Here is a 23,404-nt window from a genome sequence, read left to right as displayed (position 1 = left end):
ATAAATTCCTGGACACATACACCTTCTCAAGACTAAACCAGGAAGAAGGTGAATCCCTGAATAGACCAATAACAGACTCTGAAATTGAGGCAACAATTAAGAGACTACCAACCAAAAAAAGTCCAGGACCAGACAGATTCACAGCTGAATTCCACTAGAGGTACAAAGAAGAGCTGGTACTACTCCTTCTGAAACTATTCCAATCAATAGAAAAAGAGGGAATCCTCCCTAACTCATTTTATGAGGCTAGAATCATCCTGATACCAAAGCCTGGCAGAGACACAACAAAAAAAGAGAATTTTAGACCAATATCCCTGATGAACATCGATGCAAAAATCCTCAAGAAAATAATGGCAAACTGAATCCAGCAGCACATCAAAAAGCTTATCCACCATGATCAAGTGGGCTTCATCCCTGGGATGCAAGGCTGGTTCAACATATACAAATCAATAAACATAATCCATCATACAAACAGAACTAAAGACAAAAACCACATGATTATCTCAGTAGATGCTGAAAAGGCCTTCGACAAAATTCAACAGCCCTTCATGCTAAAAACTCTCAATAAATTAGGCATTGATGGGATGTATCTCAAAATAATAAGAGCTATTTATGACAAACTCACAGCCAATATCATACTGAATGGGCAAAAACTGGAAGCATTCCCTTTGAAAACTGGCACAAGACAGGAATGCCCTCTCTCACTGCTCCTATTCAACATAGTGTTGGAAGTTCTGGCCAGGGCAATTAGGCAGGAGAAGGAAATAAAGGGTATTCAATTAGGAAAAGAGGAAGTCAAATTGTCCCTGTTTGTAGATAACATGACTGTATATTTAGAAAACCCCATTGTCTCAGCCCAAAATCTCCTTAAGCTGATAAGCAACTTCAGCAAAGCCTCAAGATACAATATCAATGTGCAAAAATCACAAGCATTCCTATACAGCAATAACAGACAAACAGACAGCCAAATCATGAGTGAACTCCCATTCACAATTGCTTCAAAGAAAATAAAATACCTAGGAATCCAACTTACAAGTGATGTGAAGGACCTCTTAAAGGAGAATTACAAACCACTGCTCAACGAAATAAAAGAGGACACAAACAAATGGAAGAACATTCCATGCTCATGGATAGGAAGAACCAATATCGTGAAAATGGCCACACTGCCCAAGGTAATTTATAGAGTCAATGCCATCCCCATCAAGCTACCAATGACTTTCTTCACAGAATTGGAAAAAACTACTTTAAAGTTCATATGGAACCAAAAAAGAGCCCACATTGCCAAGACAATCCTAAGCCAAAAGAACAAAGCTGGAGGCATCATGCTACCTGACTTCAAACTATACTACAAGGCTACAGTAACCAAAACAGCATGGTACTGGTACCAAAACAGAGTTATAGACCAATGGAACAGAACAGAGCCCTCAGAAATAATACCATGCATCTACAACCATCTGATCTTTGACAAACCCGACAAAAACAAGAAATGGGGAAAGGATTACCTATTTAATAAATGGTGCTGGGAAAACTGGCTAGCCATATATAGAAAGCTGAAACTAGACCCCTTCCTTACACCTTACACAAAAATTAATTCAAGATGGATTAAAGACTTAAATGTCAGACCTAAAACCGTTAAAAACCCTAGAAGAAAACCTAGGCAATACCATTCAGGACATAGTCATGGACAAGGACTTCGTGTCTAAAACACCAAAAGCAATGGCAACAAAAGCCAAAATTGACAAATGGGATCTAATTAAACTAAAGAGCTTCTGCACAGCAAAAAAAACTACCATCAGAGTGAACAGGCACCCTACAGAATGGGAGAAAATTTTTGCAATCTACTCATCTGACAAAGGGCTAATATCCAGAATCTACAAAGAACTTAAACAAATTTACAAGAAAAAATCAAACAACCCCATCAAAAAGTAGGCAAAGGATATGAACAGACACTTCTCAAAAGAAGACATTTATGCAGCCAAAAAACACATGAAAAAATGCTCATCATCACTGGCCATCAGAGAAATGCAAATCAAAACCACAATGAGATACCATCTCACACCAGTTAGAATGGCGATCATTAAAAGGTCAGGAAACAACAGGTGCTGGAGAGGATATGGAGAAATAGGAACACTTTTACACTGTAGATGGGACTGTCAACTAGTTCAACCATTGTGGAAGACAGTGTGGCAATTCCTCAAGGATCTAGAACTAGAAATACCATTTGACCCAGCCATCCCATTACTGGGTATATACCCAAAGGATTATAAATGCTGCTATAAAGATACATGCACACGTATGTTTACTGTGGCACTATTCACAATAGCAAAGACTTGGAACCATCCCAAATGTCCATCAATGATAGACTGGATTAAGAAAATGTGGCACATACACACCATGGAATACTATGCAGCCACAGAAAAGGTTGAGTTCATGTCCTTTGTAGGGACATAGATGAAGCTGGAAACCATCATTCTCAGCAAACTATCTCAAGGACAGAAAACCAAACACCGCATGTTCTCACTCATAGGTGGGAGGTGAACAATGAGAACACATGGACGCAGGAAGGGGAACATCACACACCGGGGCCTGTTGTGGAGTGGGGGAATGGGGGAGGGATAGCATTAGGAGATATACCTAATGTAAATGATGAGTTAATGGGTGCAGCACACCAACGTGGCACATGTATACATATGTAACAAACCTGCACATTGTGCACATGTACCCTAGAACTTAAAGTATAATAATAAAAAATTAAAAATTAAAAAAAAAGTAAACATGTGGTCCCAGCTACTCGGGAGGCTAAGGCAGGAGATTACTTGAGCCCAGGAGGTGGAGGCCGCAGTGAGCCATGTTCACACCACTGCACTCCATTCTGAGTGACAGAGCAAGACTGTCTCAAAAAAACAAACAAACAAAACAACAACAAAAAAAAAAAACAGATTAGGGGACACAGAAGCTTACATGTTTAAAGTGTCTTTTAGGCAGCAAAAATGTTCTGAAGCTTTGCCACTATCTGGGTTTGAAGCAAACTTGGAATTATGCATTGTAGTAAACTCTTTCATTCTGCAAACTAGTATCTTCATTAAAATGAAATCACACAAAACCAAAAAGTTGCAAAATTCTAATTTGCCTACCCAGTGAGATCAGAGGAAATGGAAAGAGTGCTCCAGGAAAACACCATGTCTTCCCTTTTATATTCCTCCACAGATTTTCATGTACAATGTTAGGGCATAAAGTAAACTTTGCTCATTTTAATTGAGTAATATGTACATGTATACACACTGGATTTTAAGCTAACTGTATGGTATGAGACCTTGATAAATAAGTAGTCAACAATACAAAACAAACATATTGATTTAAAGATGCAATATACTGAGGTTCCAAGGGGAAAAGATATGTTCATAAAAATACAAGTTATTGTAAGTTTGTGTAAGTTCTTCTGTAAGAGGGAAAAAAGGCATCTATAATTTGCTATTTATGTCTATTAAGAAAAAAACTGGTTGACATAATGACTTACACAATGATTTTCCTGGATACAACTTTGCCTGAGGGTAGCCAGGGATCATTTTTTCATCTTTAGCTCTAAGATTTTCAAGTTCATGTTTGATAATGAATTGACATTCTGCCATTGTCAGGAAATCATCATTGTTATCTAAAATAAAACAGAAATTACCAGATTTTAGTAATAATCAAAATAAAAATATTCCAATTACCTGAGATTATAGAAATAATGGTGTAAACAATAAGCAATTAACATAAGAAGTAATCAAAGTATGAAGCTGGTAAATTAAATAGAACATAAAGCTCCTTAGATATTTTATAAGAATAAAAAAATTCTGTTATGCCTTCACGTAATACAATTCCACAATAATCATTTTAATACTTATATTAGAAACATTCAAAAAGCATATAATTTATCTCATTTAGTACCAATGAGCAGAAAGCAGTATGTTCTTTTATTCTAATAATGCATTAAACTTATTAACGTATTATTATGTTAAACCAGGGATGGAATTGAAGAAGTTTGCCTATATGGCAAATTATCCTCCTTCAAAGTCTCAAGCCCATTTCATTCCCTTCTGCAGTCAAACATCTCTTCCACTAATGAGAGAGAAGAAAGTCTTGTAAGAAAATGTTGTTGCTATTTGACAGGTGAAACCTCTTAAATAAGGTAAATTTCCTCTTGAACATTTATTCACTCAGGTATAAAAATCTAGAGTAAGTGAATCCAAAGAAGTCTAATCACATCTTCTAACTCTGAAAGCCCTGGCAGGGATCAGTTTGATTCTGAAGCCAAGCTCCCATCCTGTTGTCATATCCACCCTGGCTTTCCCAGTTCTTTCCTGAAAATATTCTCTACTAGAACCTGCTTTGGGGCCAGTATAGAACCAATGACCCTATCACATTCAGCAGGAGCCAGAAAATTCAGGAAATGAGGTTTCTAAGGTACTGAACTACTACTGTGTTTCTTATTATTATAAAATTTTTCTAATAAATATTCACATGTGATTATTGTAGAAAATAATCTCTACTTATGAGATGCAACTTTTTATAGTTAATTTCTTTTTACATGATGGTTTTCTTGTAGAATTAGAAAATATAATACTTGGCCGGGCGCGGTGGCTCACGCCTGTAATCCCAGCACTTTGGGAGGCCAAGGCAGGCGGATCACGAGGTCAGGAGATCGAAACCATCCTGGCTAACACGGTGAAACCCCGTCTCTATTAAAAATACAAAAAAATTAGCCAGGCATGATGGCGGGCGCCTGTAGTCCCAGCTCCTTGGGAGGCTGAGGCAGGAGAATGGCGTGAACCTGACAGGCGAGCTTGCAGTGAGCCGAGATAGCGCCACTGCACTCCAGCCTGGGTGACAGAGCGAGACTCGGTCTCAAAAAAAAAAAAGAAAAGAAAAGAAAATATAATACTTCTTTTGGTGTATTTTGTTAACTTAGAATTGATTGGTGACAATCATTCTGCTTTCAAAAAAAAGGATTTTTCTGTATCAAGCTACTGAATACTCAAATTATAAGAATTAGAATAGAATAATATAAGTAAGTTACATGTGTTCCTTTAATTTGTGTTCATCCAGAGGAGGCAAAGGATGGCAACGGGCCAAATCCAGCCTGCCACATGGTTTTATAAATAAAGTTTTATTGAACACGGACTCGCCCATTCATTCACTTATGGTCTATGGCTGCTTTTTTGCTTTACAATGGCAGTGTTGAGTAATTGCAGCAGAGACCACATGGACTGCAAAACCTAAAATATTTACTATTTGACCCTTTACTGAAAAAAGTTTGCTGACCCCCGATCTATTCATCATAAACTTCTTTTTGATAAATGGATTCTAACAGAGACAAAGAACTTAGGGCTTACCATCAAAACCTTTGAAGTTCTGTCTGGTTCTGTATGTGAAGGCTCTCATGGTGTTATCATTGCACTCTTTTACCAATCCCACTGCTTCTGCCCCCAGTAACATTCTAATCTTGGAGGCACCAACAAGATATAAGTTCTGATTTTCTAGTGTTTCTTGTTCATATTTATTTAACAATGGTCTAAACAACAACTGGGCACCTTCAAAAACAAAAGATAAGCACAATCTTAGACAAACATAAAAGTTTCAAAAATAAAAACTTTCTAAATAAATATAATGTTTCTAGTCTGGTAGAAGAAAAAGAAGTTGTATTAGCAATTTAAATCAATCTTCCAAGTAAATAACATAAGTACATTAGCGATGACAGTTCTTTATAGTTTTTCAATAAATGGAAAAACTGAAAAATGTACCACTAAGTAGCCTGCCACTTATTCAAATGAGAAGTAGATGAGACGAGAATTCAATATTTATGAGCTCTAGGTATAAAAGTGCACCAAATAAAAATACAGAACAAAGATTGCAGTTTAATATAAACATAATAGACGAAAATTTAAGAAAATTAATTTGGAACAAAATGTTTCAGTAAAAAGAAAAACCAAAAATGTAATACAATTACACTGGACTGTAACAGTTTATGAAGGTTAAATACTAAATAATAAAAAGCAATATAACTTTTCAGTGATTTTTCCCATAAATTTCTATGTTCTATTTGGTTTAATATTTTTCTGAAATAAGTTACCAAAACATAAAGAGATATCATGATTTGATAATGTACATATAATTATTACTTAAAAGATTATAAAGAAAAAAGATTATTTCTACCTATGTCAATTTTTGTTTGTTTGTTTTTGAGACAGGGTCTCACTCTATTGCCCAGGTTGGAGTACGGTGGCACGATCTTGGCTCACTGCAACCTCCACCTGCCAGGTTCAGGAGATCCTCCCACCTTTGCCTCTCGAGTAGCTGGGACTACAGGTGTATGCCAATATGCCAAGCTATTTTTTGTATTTTTTGTAGAGGCAGGGTTTCACCATGTTGCCCAGGCTGGTCTTGAACTCCTGAGCTCAAGAGATTCACCCGCTTTGGCCTCCCAAGTGCTGGGATTACAGGCATGAGCCACAGCGCCCGGCCTCAAACTTTTAAAGGTACATTTATTTCTTTACCATTTACCCTCTAGAGATGGTTGACAGGAATTATGAAAATATTAATCAGATGATAACAGGATCATGAGCAGAATTTATATTTCATTTATCAAATGGATTAATATATTAAGACACTATTATCTAGGTAATTTACAGTAAAGCTATTAAAGACTTTAGTAAAAGGTATATTCAATTTACAGAAAATACCAATGGCTCTTAAATATAAGATCCTTAACCTCACTCATATTAAGACAAATGTAAAAACTATACCAATATGCTGTTTCTTACTTCTCACACCCCAAAGATGGAAAGTTTGGTAACAGGTTGGTGAGCGTGGTAGCCGTGAAGGTACCCCACTCCACCAGCTCTCCCTTCAAGACAATCTGCTTTGAAGAACAGGGTTGACTGCCAGGCTCCTGCTGCCACAGCTTAAGATCCTTCCCCCAGCTGCTTCCAGCCATCAGCTGGGCACGGAGGGGACACTGAAACAAGGCCATTCCTGCACAACGTAAGTTTCCTTTAAAGAGCAACTTTAAGCCTGGCTGTTAGTTTCTCAGAACTGGGCTGTGGTCTGAGGCTCTTCCTACTCAATTCTCCTTCCTTTCCTCTCTCCTTTCCCAAGTGTCAAACCGTCAAAGTCTGAAGGCTCTCTAGACCCACTCTTGCCCCCTTCTCCTTCTTTCCACAAATATTTCTCTCAATAAACTTCTTGTTCATCAAATCCCATCTCTTGTTTGGAAGACCCAAACAGACACAGTGAGTGTGTGGGGAAAGGCATCACAGCCATTTTTAGTGGAATAGAAACTGTTATAACCTTTTTTTATTAGTTAATTTATTTATTTATTTTGAGACAGTGTCTCGCTCTGTCACCCAGGCTAGAGTGCAATGGTGCGATATTGGCTCACTGCAACCTCCACCTCTGGGTTCAAGTGATTCTACTGCTTCCGTCTCCCAAATAACTGAGATTACAGGCACACACAACCATATCCAGCTAATTTTTATATTTTTAGTAAAGATGGGGTTTCACTGTGTTAGCCAGGCTGGTCTTAAACTCCTTACCTCAAGTGATCCACCCGCCTTGGCCTCCCAAAGTGCTGGGATTACAGGCATAAGCCACTATGCCTGGCCTGGTATAATCTTTATGAAGAACCATTTGTCAACATTTTGTTTTGAAAAAGAGCATTTTTCTCAGATGTTTGGTGATCTTTCATTATATGTTCATGTTTAAGAGGCTCTGTGAGGCTAAATGGAACTTCTGAGGGCTTATATGGAGCTCATCAAGGATGGCCTTTAATGTAAGGTCTTCCTCCCCTCCATTAACCTTTCCCTTTCAAATTGTTCAGATGATTCCTTTGTTATTTGTTTTCATGTCATCAAATGACAGGCTTATAGAGCTATTTCTTGATTTCTCAGTTTTAAGCATTGAAGATGAGGATTTTTAGCTCCCTTTCTTTCTTCACCATTTCCATTCATCATTCCTATCACCTATTCTCACAGTATGGTTAAGTCATCATTTTGTTTCATCAAGTCAGTATGTGATTATGACTATATATGTTATTTATAGCTCAGCCTTACAGTATGCTATGATTTTCCTTTGTCATACTTTCCATTTTCCCAAAAGTTGCTGTCTTATCATTTGCTTAATTATGTTCCTATCAATAATCCAATCCCCCAAGTTCTCTGCCAACTGTCTCTCTCCTTGATCCACTGACATGAAAGATAACCTACCAATATCATCTTCTTGGAGAACTCTTTCTTCACTCTGCCCTCACACCTCACTTTTCTTTGTTCTCTTTCTAGAACTCCTTTTATTCAGATGTGTACCTCATGAACCAGTCCTTTAATTTTCTTATTATTTGTTCTCATATTTTCCAATTCTTTATCTTTTTGCTCTTCTTTCTTGGAGGCTTGTCTCAACATTATCTTCTAATAATTTTACTGAGTTTTTACATTTTAACTTCATATTTTCACTTTATAGGAGCTGCTTTTTTCCTAAAGGATTTTTATAATATCCTATTCTTGATTTACAGATGTTACATCTTTTCGTAACTCTGAGTGCTGAGATTTTTATTATCTTTTGGTTTTCTTCTTCTGAATAGTCCATTGCTTTTATCTGTTTAGTTTTAGATTTCTCTTTCATGTTAGGAATTGTTCTCAGATGTTTAGTGATCTTTTATTACATGTTCACATTTAAGAAAGGGGCTGTATGAGGCTAAACAGAAGTTCTGAGGGCTTAGATGGAGCTCATCAAGGATGGCCTTTAATGTAAGGCAGTCTGGTCAAATAATTTTCCGTTAGCAACCCCCTGATTTCTGCACCTTTAGTTATTTTGTCTTAAGCTGGTCAGGTTCTCCAAAGAAAGACTGTCCAATCTGCTTCCTACAAGGTGTGAATCTTGCTGCTAATATTTTAGAAACTGAATTAGGTACGTGAGTGGTGGAGTGGGGGAAAGGGGAATGGTATTCAGTATCTTATTTTCAGTACAGAATCTGTGCCTTCAACTGTGCATAGATTTCTATGCCAAAAACCATGCATCTGACCATCTCCAGAGAATAAACCTCAAGTCTTCTGCTGGGGTTGTAGAATACGGAAGGGATTCGAGGATCTATTTATTTTTATTTTAATTGACACATAATAATTGCATATATTCATGGAGTACATAGTAGTGCTTCAACACATATAATGTAGAGTGCTCAGATCAGGGTAGTTAGCATACCCATCATCTCAAACATTTATCATTTCTTTGTGTTGGGAACATTCAATATCCTCCTTCTAGCTATTTGAAACTCTGTAGTATTTCTTATATGGATCTCAGACACTTATCTTTTCTTCTTGGTCCTACTTTTATCCCCACCTCCATAGATCCAGTGTCCCTAATTCCTGAGTCATTGTGGGTATTGTGCAGAGTAAACCAAATTGCCTCTCAACTTCTTTCCCTGTCAGCTTAACTTTTGGCTTTCTCAAATCTGACAAGTCAATAACTATTCAGCCACCTGTTTCCTAGCTTCCAATTTTTGCTGCTTTTGTATCGTCTCCTTTTTTTTTTTTTTTTTTTTGGTCCATGTGACTTCGGTCTTTTAGATATTTTTTAACCATTCTATTATTATTGTCAATTTAATAGGAGGTTGGAAGAGAATCAAAGTAAACATGAGTATAAATCTACTCCCTTCACCTGGAAGATGCAGAACACTTTTTTGGAAAGATTTTTTATGATCGCCCAAAAAGTGTGGAAAGATGCCCATCCCTTCCCTGTGTGTCCCTGAAGGCACACAATTGGCAAAAAGATGGCTGGGAATACACTGGAATCTTTCACACTGAAACACTATATAGTTCCTAAATCACAAAAATTTTAAAGAACAGACTTAAGTTCAGTGAAATGCTCACACTTCAGCAAGCAAATACTCCTGTTTTTAAGTTTCCTTCTGGTTCAACTGTTTGAAAAAAATTTTAATTCCACTTTGATTCCAATTTTATTCTTCAGAAATAACTTCAGTTTATAGTAACAGTTTTTTTTTTTTAAAGAGTCTAAGTCTAGTCCAGTGTTCAGAGACTTTGTGCAGACTAAGGTGTTGTTTTGTGTAGTTTACAAAATACTTGCTCATGTAAAACACTAAAACACCCGCTGCTTTCTCACCCAGACTGGGAACCTGTGTCACCTTTCAAGAGAAGGCTAAACCTTGGCATCTTAAGTCATTCCTTGCCACTGCAGAAAGTACTGCCATAGTGTCATCTAACCCTTTCCTTTACTTTTACAGTAAGTATACACGATTCATTTGTCCATGCCATGCACTGCTTTATGATAGCTCTTCCATGTACTTTTCTTTATTTTGAATTTCTTTCTACCCTGATGGTAACATCTTTGCAGGCAGAGACCATATTTATCTCTCCCTTAGCACCGTTACTGGCACACAAAGAGCATACGATAGATACTTGTCCATTCATTTGACAAATATTTTTTAAGCACCTAGTATGAACCAAACACTGTGGTAGGCATACTATTTAGAGCTGTGAAGAAAACCACTCATGCTGCTTTCAGTTTAATGGGAACTTAAAGCCTCCTGTTGATTTAGGACCTCCTTTCAAGTCCCAGATAGATAATAAAAGGCAAAAAATTTAACATTAGTAAATAAAATGTATCAATGAAAATTATAAAACACATTTGCAAATACATTTTTAGTGACTGAGCATACAGTGTGGGAAGCCAGACTAAGTCTGAGCAGTGACTATTTTACTCACCTCCATCTTTTTTTTTAGCTATAATTCTGTTTTTCAGCCATTCTTTGGTTTCTTCTTTGACATCCTGAGCAAATTCTATGACTACCAAAGGTGTGAAAGAACTCTCAGAAGTATCCAAAGCTGATAAGGTCACTTTCATCTTTGACAAATCTGCTGAAAATTAAAATAAAGAGTGAAAATGGGTTGTTATTATGGCAAAGAGAAATATGCTATAGACTTCATTTTCTCTCAATTATACCTAATTCTGGCTTCCAAGATAAAAGCAAATTTCTCATGATTCAGATGGGTTGTATGACAGACTCAACCAATGGTTCAAAGTACATGTGTGAGCCAAGCTTTGGAAAGAATGCCATCCTTTTCTATAAGCAGCTCAGGATGCAGCAGAATAGACATTTGTGTAAATGAAGGATAACGATGTAAAATGTGTTCTCACACAAGCGGAATAAGAAAGTATTTTCAAAGAATGTGACATCTGAACAGGATTCAGAGGAATGAGTAGGAGTTTGCCAGATACACAATGAGAGGTATCCTAAGTAGACAAAATTATATTTCCCTAGAAAATAATGATGAAAAAACAGCCAAGAGGCTCAGAGAAATACAAATGGTTAGGTATGGTGGGAACATTAACTTTGTGTAGGAGGAAAGAAGGGTGGGAATGAGCTGGTATCCAACTAGGGTCCCAGATTACAAAGGAAATGGGCTTTGTCTAACATACAATGGGAGTCACCAATTCATTACGAGCAGGGAATTGATGTAGTCAGTAGGGAGCTATTACAGATCACAAAGGGTCAGCCTAGAGTGTGGGAGGCCAGTTAGGGGGCCATTAAAGTAGTCTAGAAAAAGCTGACACTGGTCTGAACAATGACAATGAAGAGGAAAGGATAGCTCAGGGTTAAATCTATAGAAGCAGACAACTGGACTGAATATAACTACTAAAAAAAAAAAAAGACAGAAAAAGAAAAATGTTAGTGGGTAATGAGTAGTCAGGGTGTAATTACATGGAACTCTCTACAGTACCCATCTCAGCTAGGCAGAACCACTACTATACATTTCCTCCAAAACTACACATCCTCAAAGTGACACATTAACTATGAACACAAGCCAAGACTTCCACTTCCAGGACAGCAGATTAAAGGGTTCAAACTCTTCTGCTGAAGACAACTAGACAATATACACCCACACTCACATACATATGTATGTGCATATATATGTGACACCATAAGTGGAAAATTCCACAGATAAGTACTTAGCACAAAGTTGATCTCACGTACAAAATTATTTAAAATGTTATATAAAATTACTTTTAGGCTATGTGTATAAAGTGCATTTGAAACATAAATTTCATGTTTAGCCTTGGGTCCCATTCCCAAGAGATCTCATTATATAAATGCAAATATTCCAAAATGTAAAAAAAAAAATCCAAAATCTGAAACACTATTGGTCCCAGAATTTTGGATAAAGAATATGTGACCTGTATTTTTAAAAATTTGTGAATAACAAAAAGCCAACTAAGCTGGGCATGGTGGCTTACACCTGTAATCCCAGCTATTCTGGAGACTGAGGCTGGAGAATCACTTGAGCCCAGGAGTTCAAGACCAGCCTGGGCAACATAGCAAGACCTTGTCAAAAAAAAAAAAAAAAAAAAAAAAACCCAAGGCAGTGGAGTCCAGAAAGCTAAGCACTTGCAACCAGTTTCTCTGGGGCCTCTGCTGAGAGGGTAAGAAGCTAAGCAGGGCTTCTGTTGGCCATGGGAGGCTAGGGGACAAAACGTGTAATTAGTAGAGAGCCCAGCAAGGAAGACAGTCAGATAAAATCCCCACTTTGAACTGGGATCTGAAAAGGCTACATTCTAAACATAATAATGAAGGAGAATTAGATCACCCCGATAGGAACTAAATTCTAGGTTTGCATCATCTTAATCAGGAGAAAAGTTACTACGTATGAAAATGAAAAATAGTAACAAGCAATAGAAACAAACGCATAATAGATCCAAATAATGTAGGTGAAAGGACTTTAAAATAATGATCATATATTCAAAGAACTAAAAGACAAGATTGATAATTTTGGCAAAAAACTGAAAATTATTTTTAATGGAAATTCTAGAATTTAAAAATATGAGTCAAAATTAAGAACCCAAGGAAGGCTTTATAGAAAATCAGACAAAGCTAAAGATAAAAACCAATGAATGATAACACAGGCACAAAGAAAATATCTAGAATTAAGCCCTGAGGACAAAAAACGAAGAAAACACAGTAAAAAGAGTAAGAGACAAGGAACTACAAGGAACTAAAAGGGGGAGGTATTAAAAAGTACAAACAATATCTGAAGAGAGACTGACCAAGCATTTCCCAAAGCTGACAAAATATACCAAGGCACAGATTTAAGAATCTCTATATACCTCCATCAAGATAAATAAAAAGAAAAAGCATAGTAAAACATCAGAAAAGCCAAGAGAGAGAAACATCTTAAAGCAGAAAAATAAAGAAAAAGTACCTTGAAGAGCAATAATTAGACTGAAAGAGTATCTTCAGCGTCCCAAGAGAATATTATGGCTACTCCAAAATTATATACTTGGTCAAAATATGCCTCAAGAATAAAAGAGAAATAAAGCCATTTTCAAACATACAAAAATTGACTCTGAGACAGGGTCTCACTCTTTTGCCCAAGCTGGAGTACAGTAGCATGTGCCACCATTCCCAGCTGATTTTTGTATTTTTTGTAGAGACAAGGTTTTGCCATATTGCCCAGGCTCATCTCGAACTCTTGGGCTCAAGTGATCCTTTCGCCTTGGCCTCCCCAAATGCTGGGACTTCAGCTTCAGGTATGAAGCCACTGCACGTGGCCTTTTTTTTTAGACAGGGTCTTGCTCTGTCACCCAGGCTAGTCTGGAGTACAGCGGTGTGATCGTGGCTCACCGCAGCCTCAAACTCTGGGGCCCAAGCAATCCTCCCACTTCAACCTTCCAAGTAGCTGGGACCACAGGTACGTGCCATGACACCCAGCTAATTTTTTCACTTTTGTAGAGATGGGGTCTCTCTATGTTGTCCAGGCTGGTCTCAAACTACTGAGCTCAAGCAATTCTCCCTCCTCAGCTTCCCAAAGTGCTGGGATTGCAGGTGTGAGCCATGTGCCCGGCCAAGAGTGTTAAGACAGAAGGAAATGATTGCAAACGATCTGGCATCTGGAACATAGCAATCTTATATTTCGTGAACAGACAGCTTTCGTAATATAGGAACTCCCCTACCACCTTTTAATTTCCTCTTTACTAAATTTCTCTTTTGTTGAATTTCTCACTACATATAAGACACTGTATTAGGTACCTACATACACAATTCTATATAATCTTCCTAAAGCCCTATAATTTATACTTTAAAAACCAAGAGGCAAATTGAATGAAGAAGTTACTTTGTTAAGCTCATAGTAAGCAAGAAGTTAGTTTCCCATGATATACAGCTTAAAACTAGAGAAAACAGAGTCATTAGAGATATCCAAATTCTATGTTTTTTCTTACCAAATGAAATCTTAATTTTGAATTGTCTACCATACAACTCTGTGAGCTAAACAGTTCAAGATAAAATGACAAAGTGAAACAATATTACAGAATCTTCTGACCTAAAGCAAAATTAAATGTATAAAACAAGTAAAACTGCCCAAATATTAATAATAAAAAAGTCAGCAGCCAAAAAGTTAACCTCAAGCCAAAATCATGACCAATTGAAGACAACACCAACAGTGAACTGATAACAAAGGATCCTTCTGACAATTTGGAGAATTCCAACCATTTACAGTCATACATCACTTAACGACAAAGACAGTTCTGAGAAATGGGCAGTTTCACTGTTGTGGAAACATCATAGAGTGTACTGATACAAACCTAGATGGCATAACCTATTACATATCTAGGCTATACAGTATAGCTTATTACTCCAAGGCTACAAACCTATACAGCATGTTACTGCACTGACTCCTGTAGGCAATTGTAACACAATAATATGTATTTGTGTATCTAAACATAGAAAAAGTACAGTGAAAATACAGTATAAAAGATTTAAAAATGAGTACACCTGTATAGGGTATTTACCATGAATGGAGCTTGCAGGACTGGAAGCTGCTCTGGGTGAGTCAGTGAGTGAGTGGTAAGTGAATGTGAAGTCCTAAGACATTATTGTACACTACTGTAGACTTTATAAAACACTGTACATTTAGGCTATACTAAATATATTTTTAAAAGTTTTCTTCACTTTATAAACCTTTTGATTTTTTTGACTTTTGTAATAATACTTACAGTAAGATACAAACACATTGTACAGCTGTACAAAAATATTTTATTTATATATTTATTCTAGAAGCCATTTTCTATTTAAATTTTTTAAAATTTTTAAACTTTTTTTTAAAAACTAAGACACAAATGCATTAACCTAAGTCTACACAGGGTCAGGATCATCAATATCACTGTCTTCCACCTCCACGTCTTGTCTCACAGAAAGGTCTTCAGAGGCAGTAACACACATGGAGCTGTCATCTCCTATAACAATGCCTTCTTCTGGAATACCTCCTGAAGGACCTGCCTGAGGCTGTTTTACGGTTAACTTTTTTTTCAATGTAAGGAGGAGTACACTCTAAAATAATGATTAAGAGTATAGTATAGTAAATACATAAACCAGTAAAAGTGGGTTCATTATCATTGTCAGGTATTATGTACTGTACATAATTGTATGTGCTACTTTTATGCAACTGGCAGCACAGTAGGTTTGTTTACACCGGCATCACCACAAACACATGAATACTGTGTTACACTACGATGTCACCAGGTGACACGAATTTCTCAGCTCTGTTATAATCTTATGGGACCATCATATATGCAGTCTGTTGTTGACCAAAATGTCATTATCCAATACATGACTGTACATGCATGTGTCTGCAAATTAATCTTTATAACACCATCAGGCACAGAAAAACAGCTAGATATTTTAGTAGATTGCTGAATTAGACTTCAATGAACTCTAGAAGTATACCAATTTTATTTTATGAATACTAAATATCAGTAATCCTCAATAATTTATTTAATGGGCAATTAATAAGTAGTCCTTTCCAATCTGTAAAAATGAAAGCCTATGAAATTGTATCCTATTGACTGAAATGAACCCCAAAAGAACCTGCATTTTTAGGATAACTTCAGGAGAATATCAAGAGAATCTTCAGGACCTTGTCTAAGGTTTCTTGTCTAGTTCTCTACCCAATCCTTTTTCCTTGGTTCCTGTGGCAGAGATTTGAGCCATCCTCTGAAATCCACTCTCCCTTTCTTTGTCTAAGTACACGGCTAGGCTACATTTTCCACACAGTTGGAGTTAGGTGAGCATGAGACTAAATTCTAGACAATAGTATGTGAGCAGAAGTACTCACAACTCCAGACCAAGGCTTTTAAGGGAGTGGTTCTATCTCTCCTCAATGTTTTATTTCCCTTTTCATGGGCCCCTGAGATACTGGGAAGATACAAGACAGGAAAGTATGGCTTCCTAAATCAGAAGGGAGTTGAGCCACCTACCAATCCAGAATACCTGCCTTGAACAGTTACATGAGTGAGAAATCTATTATGTTTGAGCCTATTACATATGTCAGGATTTAAACAATACAGCAGTCTAGCTTACTCTGATTAATAGTATACAATCCCTCTGTCTTGTTTTGTTCTAGTGATTTGGACTTTGGTTAATTATGCCTAACTATTAGAATTGGTTAAGAGCTTGATCTCTGGAGACAGACAGACATAAATTCAAATTCAATTCATGACCTCTCAGTTATGTGACCTTAGGCAATTTATTTATCCTCTTCTGTAAAGTGGGATTAATAAAAGTACATGCCACACTGAATGGTGTGAGAGGAAATGACAGACATGTACAGCACAGTGCTTGCCACATAGTAGGCATGCAACAAATGGTAACCTTTTTATTACTGGCTACTAGTATAAATAGAATATTAAAACTCTGGAATTAAACTCTCTTCAGAGAAATTCTAGTCAACTCTGATCAAGTTTCCAGCTCTAACCAGCAAGAACAAATATAATAAGGCTGATAGTAAAATAAGTAGCCATAGGGTAGAGGTAGTCTACCTAGTGTGTCAAAGATACTCTTGTTGGAATAGCCCAAACTTGCTGTTAAAAAATATTAATAACACTTTTAGATGCACAAAAAACAAAACACTTCCATTTAAATTCAAAGTTACCATAGACTCTTTCCTTGGTTTCCAGAAGGCTTTCTTACCTTGATTCTCTCCCTACCTCTAGAATCTCCTTTTCCTTCTGGCCTCTCCCACCACTATCTGCAAAAATATGCCCAAATCATTCCTCCTTTAAGTGCAGTGGAATAAAGAAAATTAAATATTGTATAATATATATATGCCCAAGAAACAATCTCAAGACTTTTGCCTTCTTTCTGTATTATTTATCCCTCTAAACCCTCTTTCTTTCTCTTAAATTCAAACTCTAACCTCTGTTGCTGTCTTTGCAATCTGTCTCTAGTTTTGTCTTCTAAGCTGAGCTCCCTCAGGAGTTTCCAACACTGTTATCTCACTAAAACTTGTCTCAATAAAACCAAAACTAAACATAAACTTCTCCCCAGTCTCAGCTTCCTTCCCAGTTTCCTACCTTTCCCAGGGATACCACCTTCAGCTCTGTTACCAAGCTTGCAAAATAGTAGAGCCAACCTGGAGACATACAAATGGAGTCAGTCACTTAAGGCTTAAAGGCCTTGCTCTAAAATGTTTTTCAGGTGACCCTATCTAACCCAGTGATTCTCAACCAGGGCAATTTTCAGACTTTAGACTTACTTATTCTAACTGTGCACTTCATACAAGCTTTAATGACTCCAAACTATAAAGGTAAATCAAACTCAAGGGAACAATCACAAAGGAGTGGATAACACTGCATAACATCTTTCCTTTCTTCAGTAGAAATTATAATCTTGCAGCAATCTGATTAAACAGATTCAGGATATCTGGCTTGAACCATTCAACTTTTTTTTTCCTCTAACAGAGCTTAGGTTTTGTCAGGGGCAAAAATGGCCTTCTAAGTGAATGTTGAATTAAAATTATACTCCCGGCTGGGTGCGGTGGCTCACCCCTATAATCCCAACACTTTGGGAGGCAGAGGTGGGTAGATCACCTGAGGTCAGGAGTTCGAGACCAGCCTGGCCAACATGGTGGAACCTCGTCTCTACTAAAAATACAAAAATTAGCCAGGCGTGGTGGTGCACGCCTGTAATCCCAGCTACTCGGGAGACTGAAGCAAGAGAATTGCTTGAACCCGGGAGGTGGAGGTTGCAGTTGCAGTGAGCCAAGGTCACACCACTGCACTCCAGCCTGGGTGACAGACAAAGCAAGACTCTGTCTCAAAAAAAAAAAAAAATTCAAGTTATACTCCAAATGTATCAGGAATGCTATTGAAATATACCAGCCAAATCAATATTCAACATGCTAGGTTCAATGAAGGAAATCAGATCAAGACAAAATCTACTGGTCACCTCCAAATAGCTAATAATGCAGTCAAACACTTAATGCATAAAAATTTTGGACCAGGCAATGGGGGGACGCATGTTCTACAAAAGGGAACAATGTGTAAAATCAATGAAGCAAGAATAAAGACAGCATGGGAAAAGAACAAGAAGAAGACTGGCCTGACCAGAGCAGAGGGGCTACGTTTTATTAGATGCAGCCATTTAAGGATAACAAACGCTATAGTTTACATCTGATCCAATGGCCAGTACATTCTTGTAGGTTTCTGAGCAGAGGATTTTGTGTGAGAGTAATACAAATCTCAGCAAGTAAATCTATTGGGCGAGAATATGGGTATTCTTTGTAGTATTCTTTTAACTCTCCTGACTGAAATTTTTCATAATAAAAAGCTGGTGGGGGAGAATATTAACCTACTAGCAGAATACAGAGGCTGAGTTCATCACCTTCAAAATGGAAATATCAAATACAATAAACACTTATCATGTGCTTACTATGAGCCAGGCCATGAGAGTCGAAAGGTACAAAGGTAAATAAAGTCTACACCTTGCTTTTGAGGAGCCCTTAGTCTAGTAGCAGAAGCAAGCATGCATCAAATTATTCTAACACATGGGCTAAGTACAGTAGCAGGAACCCAAAAAGTAGGGGTAGCCTCAGGAGAGGGCACTGTCTGGGAAGGGATGATGGGAGCCAAACAGTGTTCAACTTAAACTAGATACACAGAAAACCCCAAGGTTTCCAATCTTGGATATGGGAAGAATAACTATGTGTGAAAAAATAGCAAAGTTGGAAAGAATGTCTAGTTTAAGGGAACAATAAAGTGTTCCGCAGAGTATGTGGGGACGTGCATCAAAGGTCAACGTTTTTGAACATTTATGCATTGTTCAATGTGAGTAATAAAAGGACAACCTTATTCATAATAACCAGATCATAAAACAATTTTGCTGAGACACTAAAAGCAGGTTTCCATTCTAAACACGTATATGAGCACTATCTACAAACTCATACATTATTTGCTCACTGATTATTCTCATTTGAGATACTTTATGCCTTTCATTATGCAAGGCACAACCTTAACAATATTTGCAATATGACAGACAAATTTCACTATCCCTGATATACAAAGAGTTCTTACAAATCAACAACAGAAAATAAAAAAACATAAAAATACAACTCATAAAACAAATATGCCAAGACACATTTGAAAAGATGTCCAGAGTCACCAATTTTAAAAATGCAAAGTAACAATAAAATACTCTTCCCTTTTCAAATCAGCTGAAGCTAACAAATGGAAAGAACCCAGTTTGGGGATAGGTGTAGAAAATCTACCATTTTCACACATTGCTGATAGATGTCATAATTTGATATCACATTTCCAGAAAGCAGAGAGGCAGCAAGAAAAATAATATTAAACATTCATACTCTTCAACATAACAATGCTATTTCTAAGAATTTATCCCGAATTCTTAGAAGAAAACTATATATATATATATATATACACACACATAGGTTCATTACAGTTTTTTATGGAATTTATCTCAAAAAGATAATTAAGCCAAATATGCATGTAAAAGTTCATTACAGATTTTTATTTATGCATTTATGGCAAAAAACAACTTAATACTTCAATGTCCATCAACAAGAAATTGGCTAAAGTCTGGTACAAGAATACAATAGAACCATTAATACTGAGATACAGACCCAACTATATTTATTAACATGGAGAGATTTCCTAACACATTGTAAGGTAAAAAATGTAAAGTATGATCATATAAATATATATAATAAATACATAGTAATATCAAAATAACACCAGCTATCATTTGCTAATGATTTACTACATGCAAATGTACACTGTAGCCCAGTGTACATTTTTATGTGAATTAATCCTCACCCCTTGAAGAAGAAACTTTAATGCTACCATTTTACCAACGAGAAAACTTAGGTGAAAGAGATTAAATAGATTGTCCAGTATCTTGCAGTAGCAAACAGGGGAGCTGGGACTCACAACTAGACAGCCTGACACCAAAGTCCACATCCTGAAGCATGTGTATATGCACACATCAAGCTATTGTGTGTGTGTGTGTGTCTGTTTATGTGAATAAAAGCTGCATCAATGGCTACTCAGATACATTTCTCCAAGTTGTTCTTCCTAGGTAGTAGCATTTGGGATAATTTTTATTTTATTATTTACTTTTTTTAATTTGATTTTTAATGAGTGGGTATTTTTTATAATCAGAAAAAAAGTGGCTCTGTATTTGTAAAATAGTATAGAAGCCTCACATTTTCAACAGCAAATGTAAATTACACACTTCAGTTAAAGCCAAATTTCATATATATATATATATATATATATATATATATATTTTTTTTTTTTTTTTGGAGATGGAGTCTCATTCTGTTGCCCAGGCTGGAGTGCAGTGGTGCGATCTCGGCTCACTGCAATTTCTGCCTCCTGGGTTCAAGCGATTCTCCTGCCTCAGCCTCCTGAGTAGCTGGGACTACGGGTGCATGCCACCACGCCCAGCTAAGTTTTTGTATTTTTAGTAGCGACGGGGTTTCATCGTGTTAGCCAGGATGGTCTCGATCTCCTGACCTTGTGATCCGCCCACCTCGGCCTCCCAAAGTGCTGGGATTACAGGCGTGAGCCACCGCACCCGGCCGCCAAATGGGATTTTTTAACGATATGATACAAGATATTTTGCTTTTCTTCACCAGATTAGAAACATGCCAACCTTGTATAAAAGCTACCTAGATTTAAAATTTGGTTTGTTCTGAAGAAAGGTCACATACTCAACAGTATGTGAAATAAAAGGATCCGTACATAAGCATATCATCTTCCATCCAGCACCTATCCAGGAGACTGCAAAGCTTCAGAGAGCTGGACAACGATAGACTCTTTAAGAGGGGAAGGAAACTTAGAGATCAGTTAAGCCCTCGCTATCATGTTATTCAGACCCAAAGTCACACCACCGGTGTGGCAGAAGCAGAACTGGAATCCAATGCTCTTTGAACACCACCATGCCATCAGAAGACAACCTTTTGTTTTTTCTTCTTGTGAACTTACCAGCCAATATAGTCAAAGCCCATATTATTCCCTCATCATCAAAAAATAACACTAGCCTTGCTACAATCATGCAGGTGCATGCTGCAGCTCAATAATAACCTCAAGACCAACAGAAGTGCTGGCATTACCTGGATTCTGCTTTAAGCAATGAGAATCATGTAGGTAGAGGGAAGACAGGCTGCTGGGCTTTTTTAGTGGAAGCTGGTAAGACTAGCCCAAGGCTCCAGGACATAAGATGCTTTTGGAGCTTTGAACACTGCAGTGACACAGTCCACAGTAAGAACCAGCTCTGCTCCTCTTGTGCCCATTTTCAGTCACTCTACACTTGTGCCAGCCGTTATGCCACAGTGCACATACAGGCCAGCTTACTTAAGCTGTCTCTTCTTTCTGTCCCTGCAGTTCCATCCAGGGGTGCCCTCTGCTCAGGAAATGTCTGTCCCCATATGGTAATCCCACCTGGGTATGTCCACTCCTCAGGGAATTGCCTGTATAGTGAAACCTCTGGGGATCCCCTCTCTTTGGGTTATTCCTGCCCCTCTCTGTGTTTTTTCATGCAGCAGGGTTATGGATATGACAGACTTTCATCTTGCAGTTCCCTGGCCAGGCTTGCTCCAGTCTCTCTTCTCTAATTAGCTGGCTCAATGACGTAAATATCAAGTGTAAGGTGCAAAGTGGTAGAAACAAGAAGCCTCATGGCAGCCTTGGCCTAAACTGAGTTCTGGAATCTACTTTTACCAGAGGGTCTTAATGGGAACTTGCTCTACCATTACCAAGCATACGAAATGAAAAAGTGGAACCAAAATACCAAACAGGGACATGAAGGCATTAAGTGTTCCTGCAGGTGTAGCACAAACCTTATGGTTCCAGTCGGGACCAATCTAAAAACAAACAATGACTTGACCATACAGACTTCCTGGGCACCAAAGCATAGAATGATTTCTGCTATTGCAGCCAATATCCTCCTTTGATTGGGACTCTCAGCCAGGACAGTAGCCAGGCTGATTATGAGGCACAGAGCAGCCAGGTTCCACACAGGCCCTGGGGCATGGGATCATGAGACAGCGATCCCAGATTGTGTTCTTTATCATGTGTTGAATTGCACACAGGGTCAAAGAGAGACCTACAAATAAGTTAAATTCATGTGGCTTTTACATTAACAACTGGATCACTGGCCCACAAGAGGTAAAGTCTGACCACTGTGGTCAAGATGTAGAGAAACACACTGTGAGTTCACCATGGAGAGGTCAGGGGAGTGTGCGGAGAGTGGGGAGTTATTTTAATAAAGATCAGGAAAAGAATAATGGATTCTTTATTCTGGGGATTATTCTTTTCCTGAATTTGGGTAAAGAAAAAAAAAAGTCAATGGAATTATCACAAACTCAAAGGTTAAGAAGGAAATGCATAACACTGTCTTCAGGAATCACCTTATTCCAGATTCAAGGAGAAACAGGAACGAAAAGTATTCTCAGTTATGAAGCAGAATAGGAAACACTTCAGTAAGAGAAAAATGAAGGACTGCACTGCTCAAGCTGGAAGATGAGAGGAATCTCCATAGGACAAAAGTTGCAATTTTAATGGCCAGGCTAAAAGAGGGCCAGGCCATCTACAGAGGACCCGAGATGCGGAGACACTACTTACCTACAGGCAGGCAGTTAATGGTGAGAGCAACTGTAGGAGCCTCCCTCCTTGTACCTAGGGCAGCTGCCTTGGGGAGTTACACAGATGTAGACAGACGTGAGAATGGAGAATCAGCCCCGCATATACCCATCCTTACTATAATAGTTTCTCAGTAACACAGATAACTTAGGGAAGCTGGTGAGGACCACTCCCTGAGGGAACTCCATGCCCTTAAGATTCCACAGGAAGGTACAGGAGAGCTGAGACACAGGATACCGAAGACAGTCCTGCCACAACAGCCCAGGCCTGATTAGATGCTGCACTAACCTCTGCACACAATCACCCAACTGAGTCTAGCCATGGAAGCACCAGTGAGGAAAACAAGAATATTTCCTCCTCTCACTCATGCCTCCATCTACTCTCATTACCCCAGATACTACCAAGAGTTTGCTTGTTTTGGCTAGAA

At 37.8% G+C, this 23,404-nt stretch overlaps 1 protein-coding gene across 20 annotated transcripts in view; it reads right to left on the bottom strand.

Moving 5' to 3' along the window:
• Positions 1-23,404, bottom strand: part of ANO10 (anoctamin 10) — a 328,446-nt gene that overhangs the window by 220,075 nt on the left and 84,967 nt on the right. For 8 of the 20 annotated variants that reach the window (XM_009239147.4, XM_063722557.1, XM_002813858.6 and 5 more), the window contains exons 2-4: positions 10,752-10,901; positions 5,376-5,573; positions 3,518-3,652 (exon numbers count right to left, since the gene is read on the bottom strand). In XM_009239147.4, the coding sequence (XP_009237422.1) occupies positions 3,518-3,652; positions 5,376-5,573; positions 10,752-10,890 (472 nt within the window). In that variant the 5' untranslated portion in view covers positions 10,891-10,901. Of the gene's footprint in view, positions 1-3,517; positions 3,653-5,375; positions 5,574-10,751; positions 10,905-17,391; positions 17,451-22,959; positions 23,022-23,404 lie in introns of those variants that run through there. The other 12 variants (XM_009239145.4, XM_063722555.1, XM_009239143.4 and 9 more) reach the window with 3 other exon arrangements.

Source organism: Pongo abelii, chromosome 2 (assembly GCF_028885655.2).
Source record: "Pongo abelii isolate AG06213 chromosome 2, NHGRI_mPonAbe1-v2.0_pri, whole genome shotgun sequence".
NCBI classification, from domain to species: domain Eukaryota; kingdom Metazoa; phylum Chordata; class Mammalia; order Primates; family Hominidae; genus Pongo; species Pongo abelii.
Note: the sequence above shows the minus strand (reverse complement) of the source record. Positions and strands in the feature narration are given on the sequence as shown.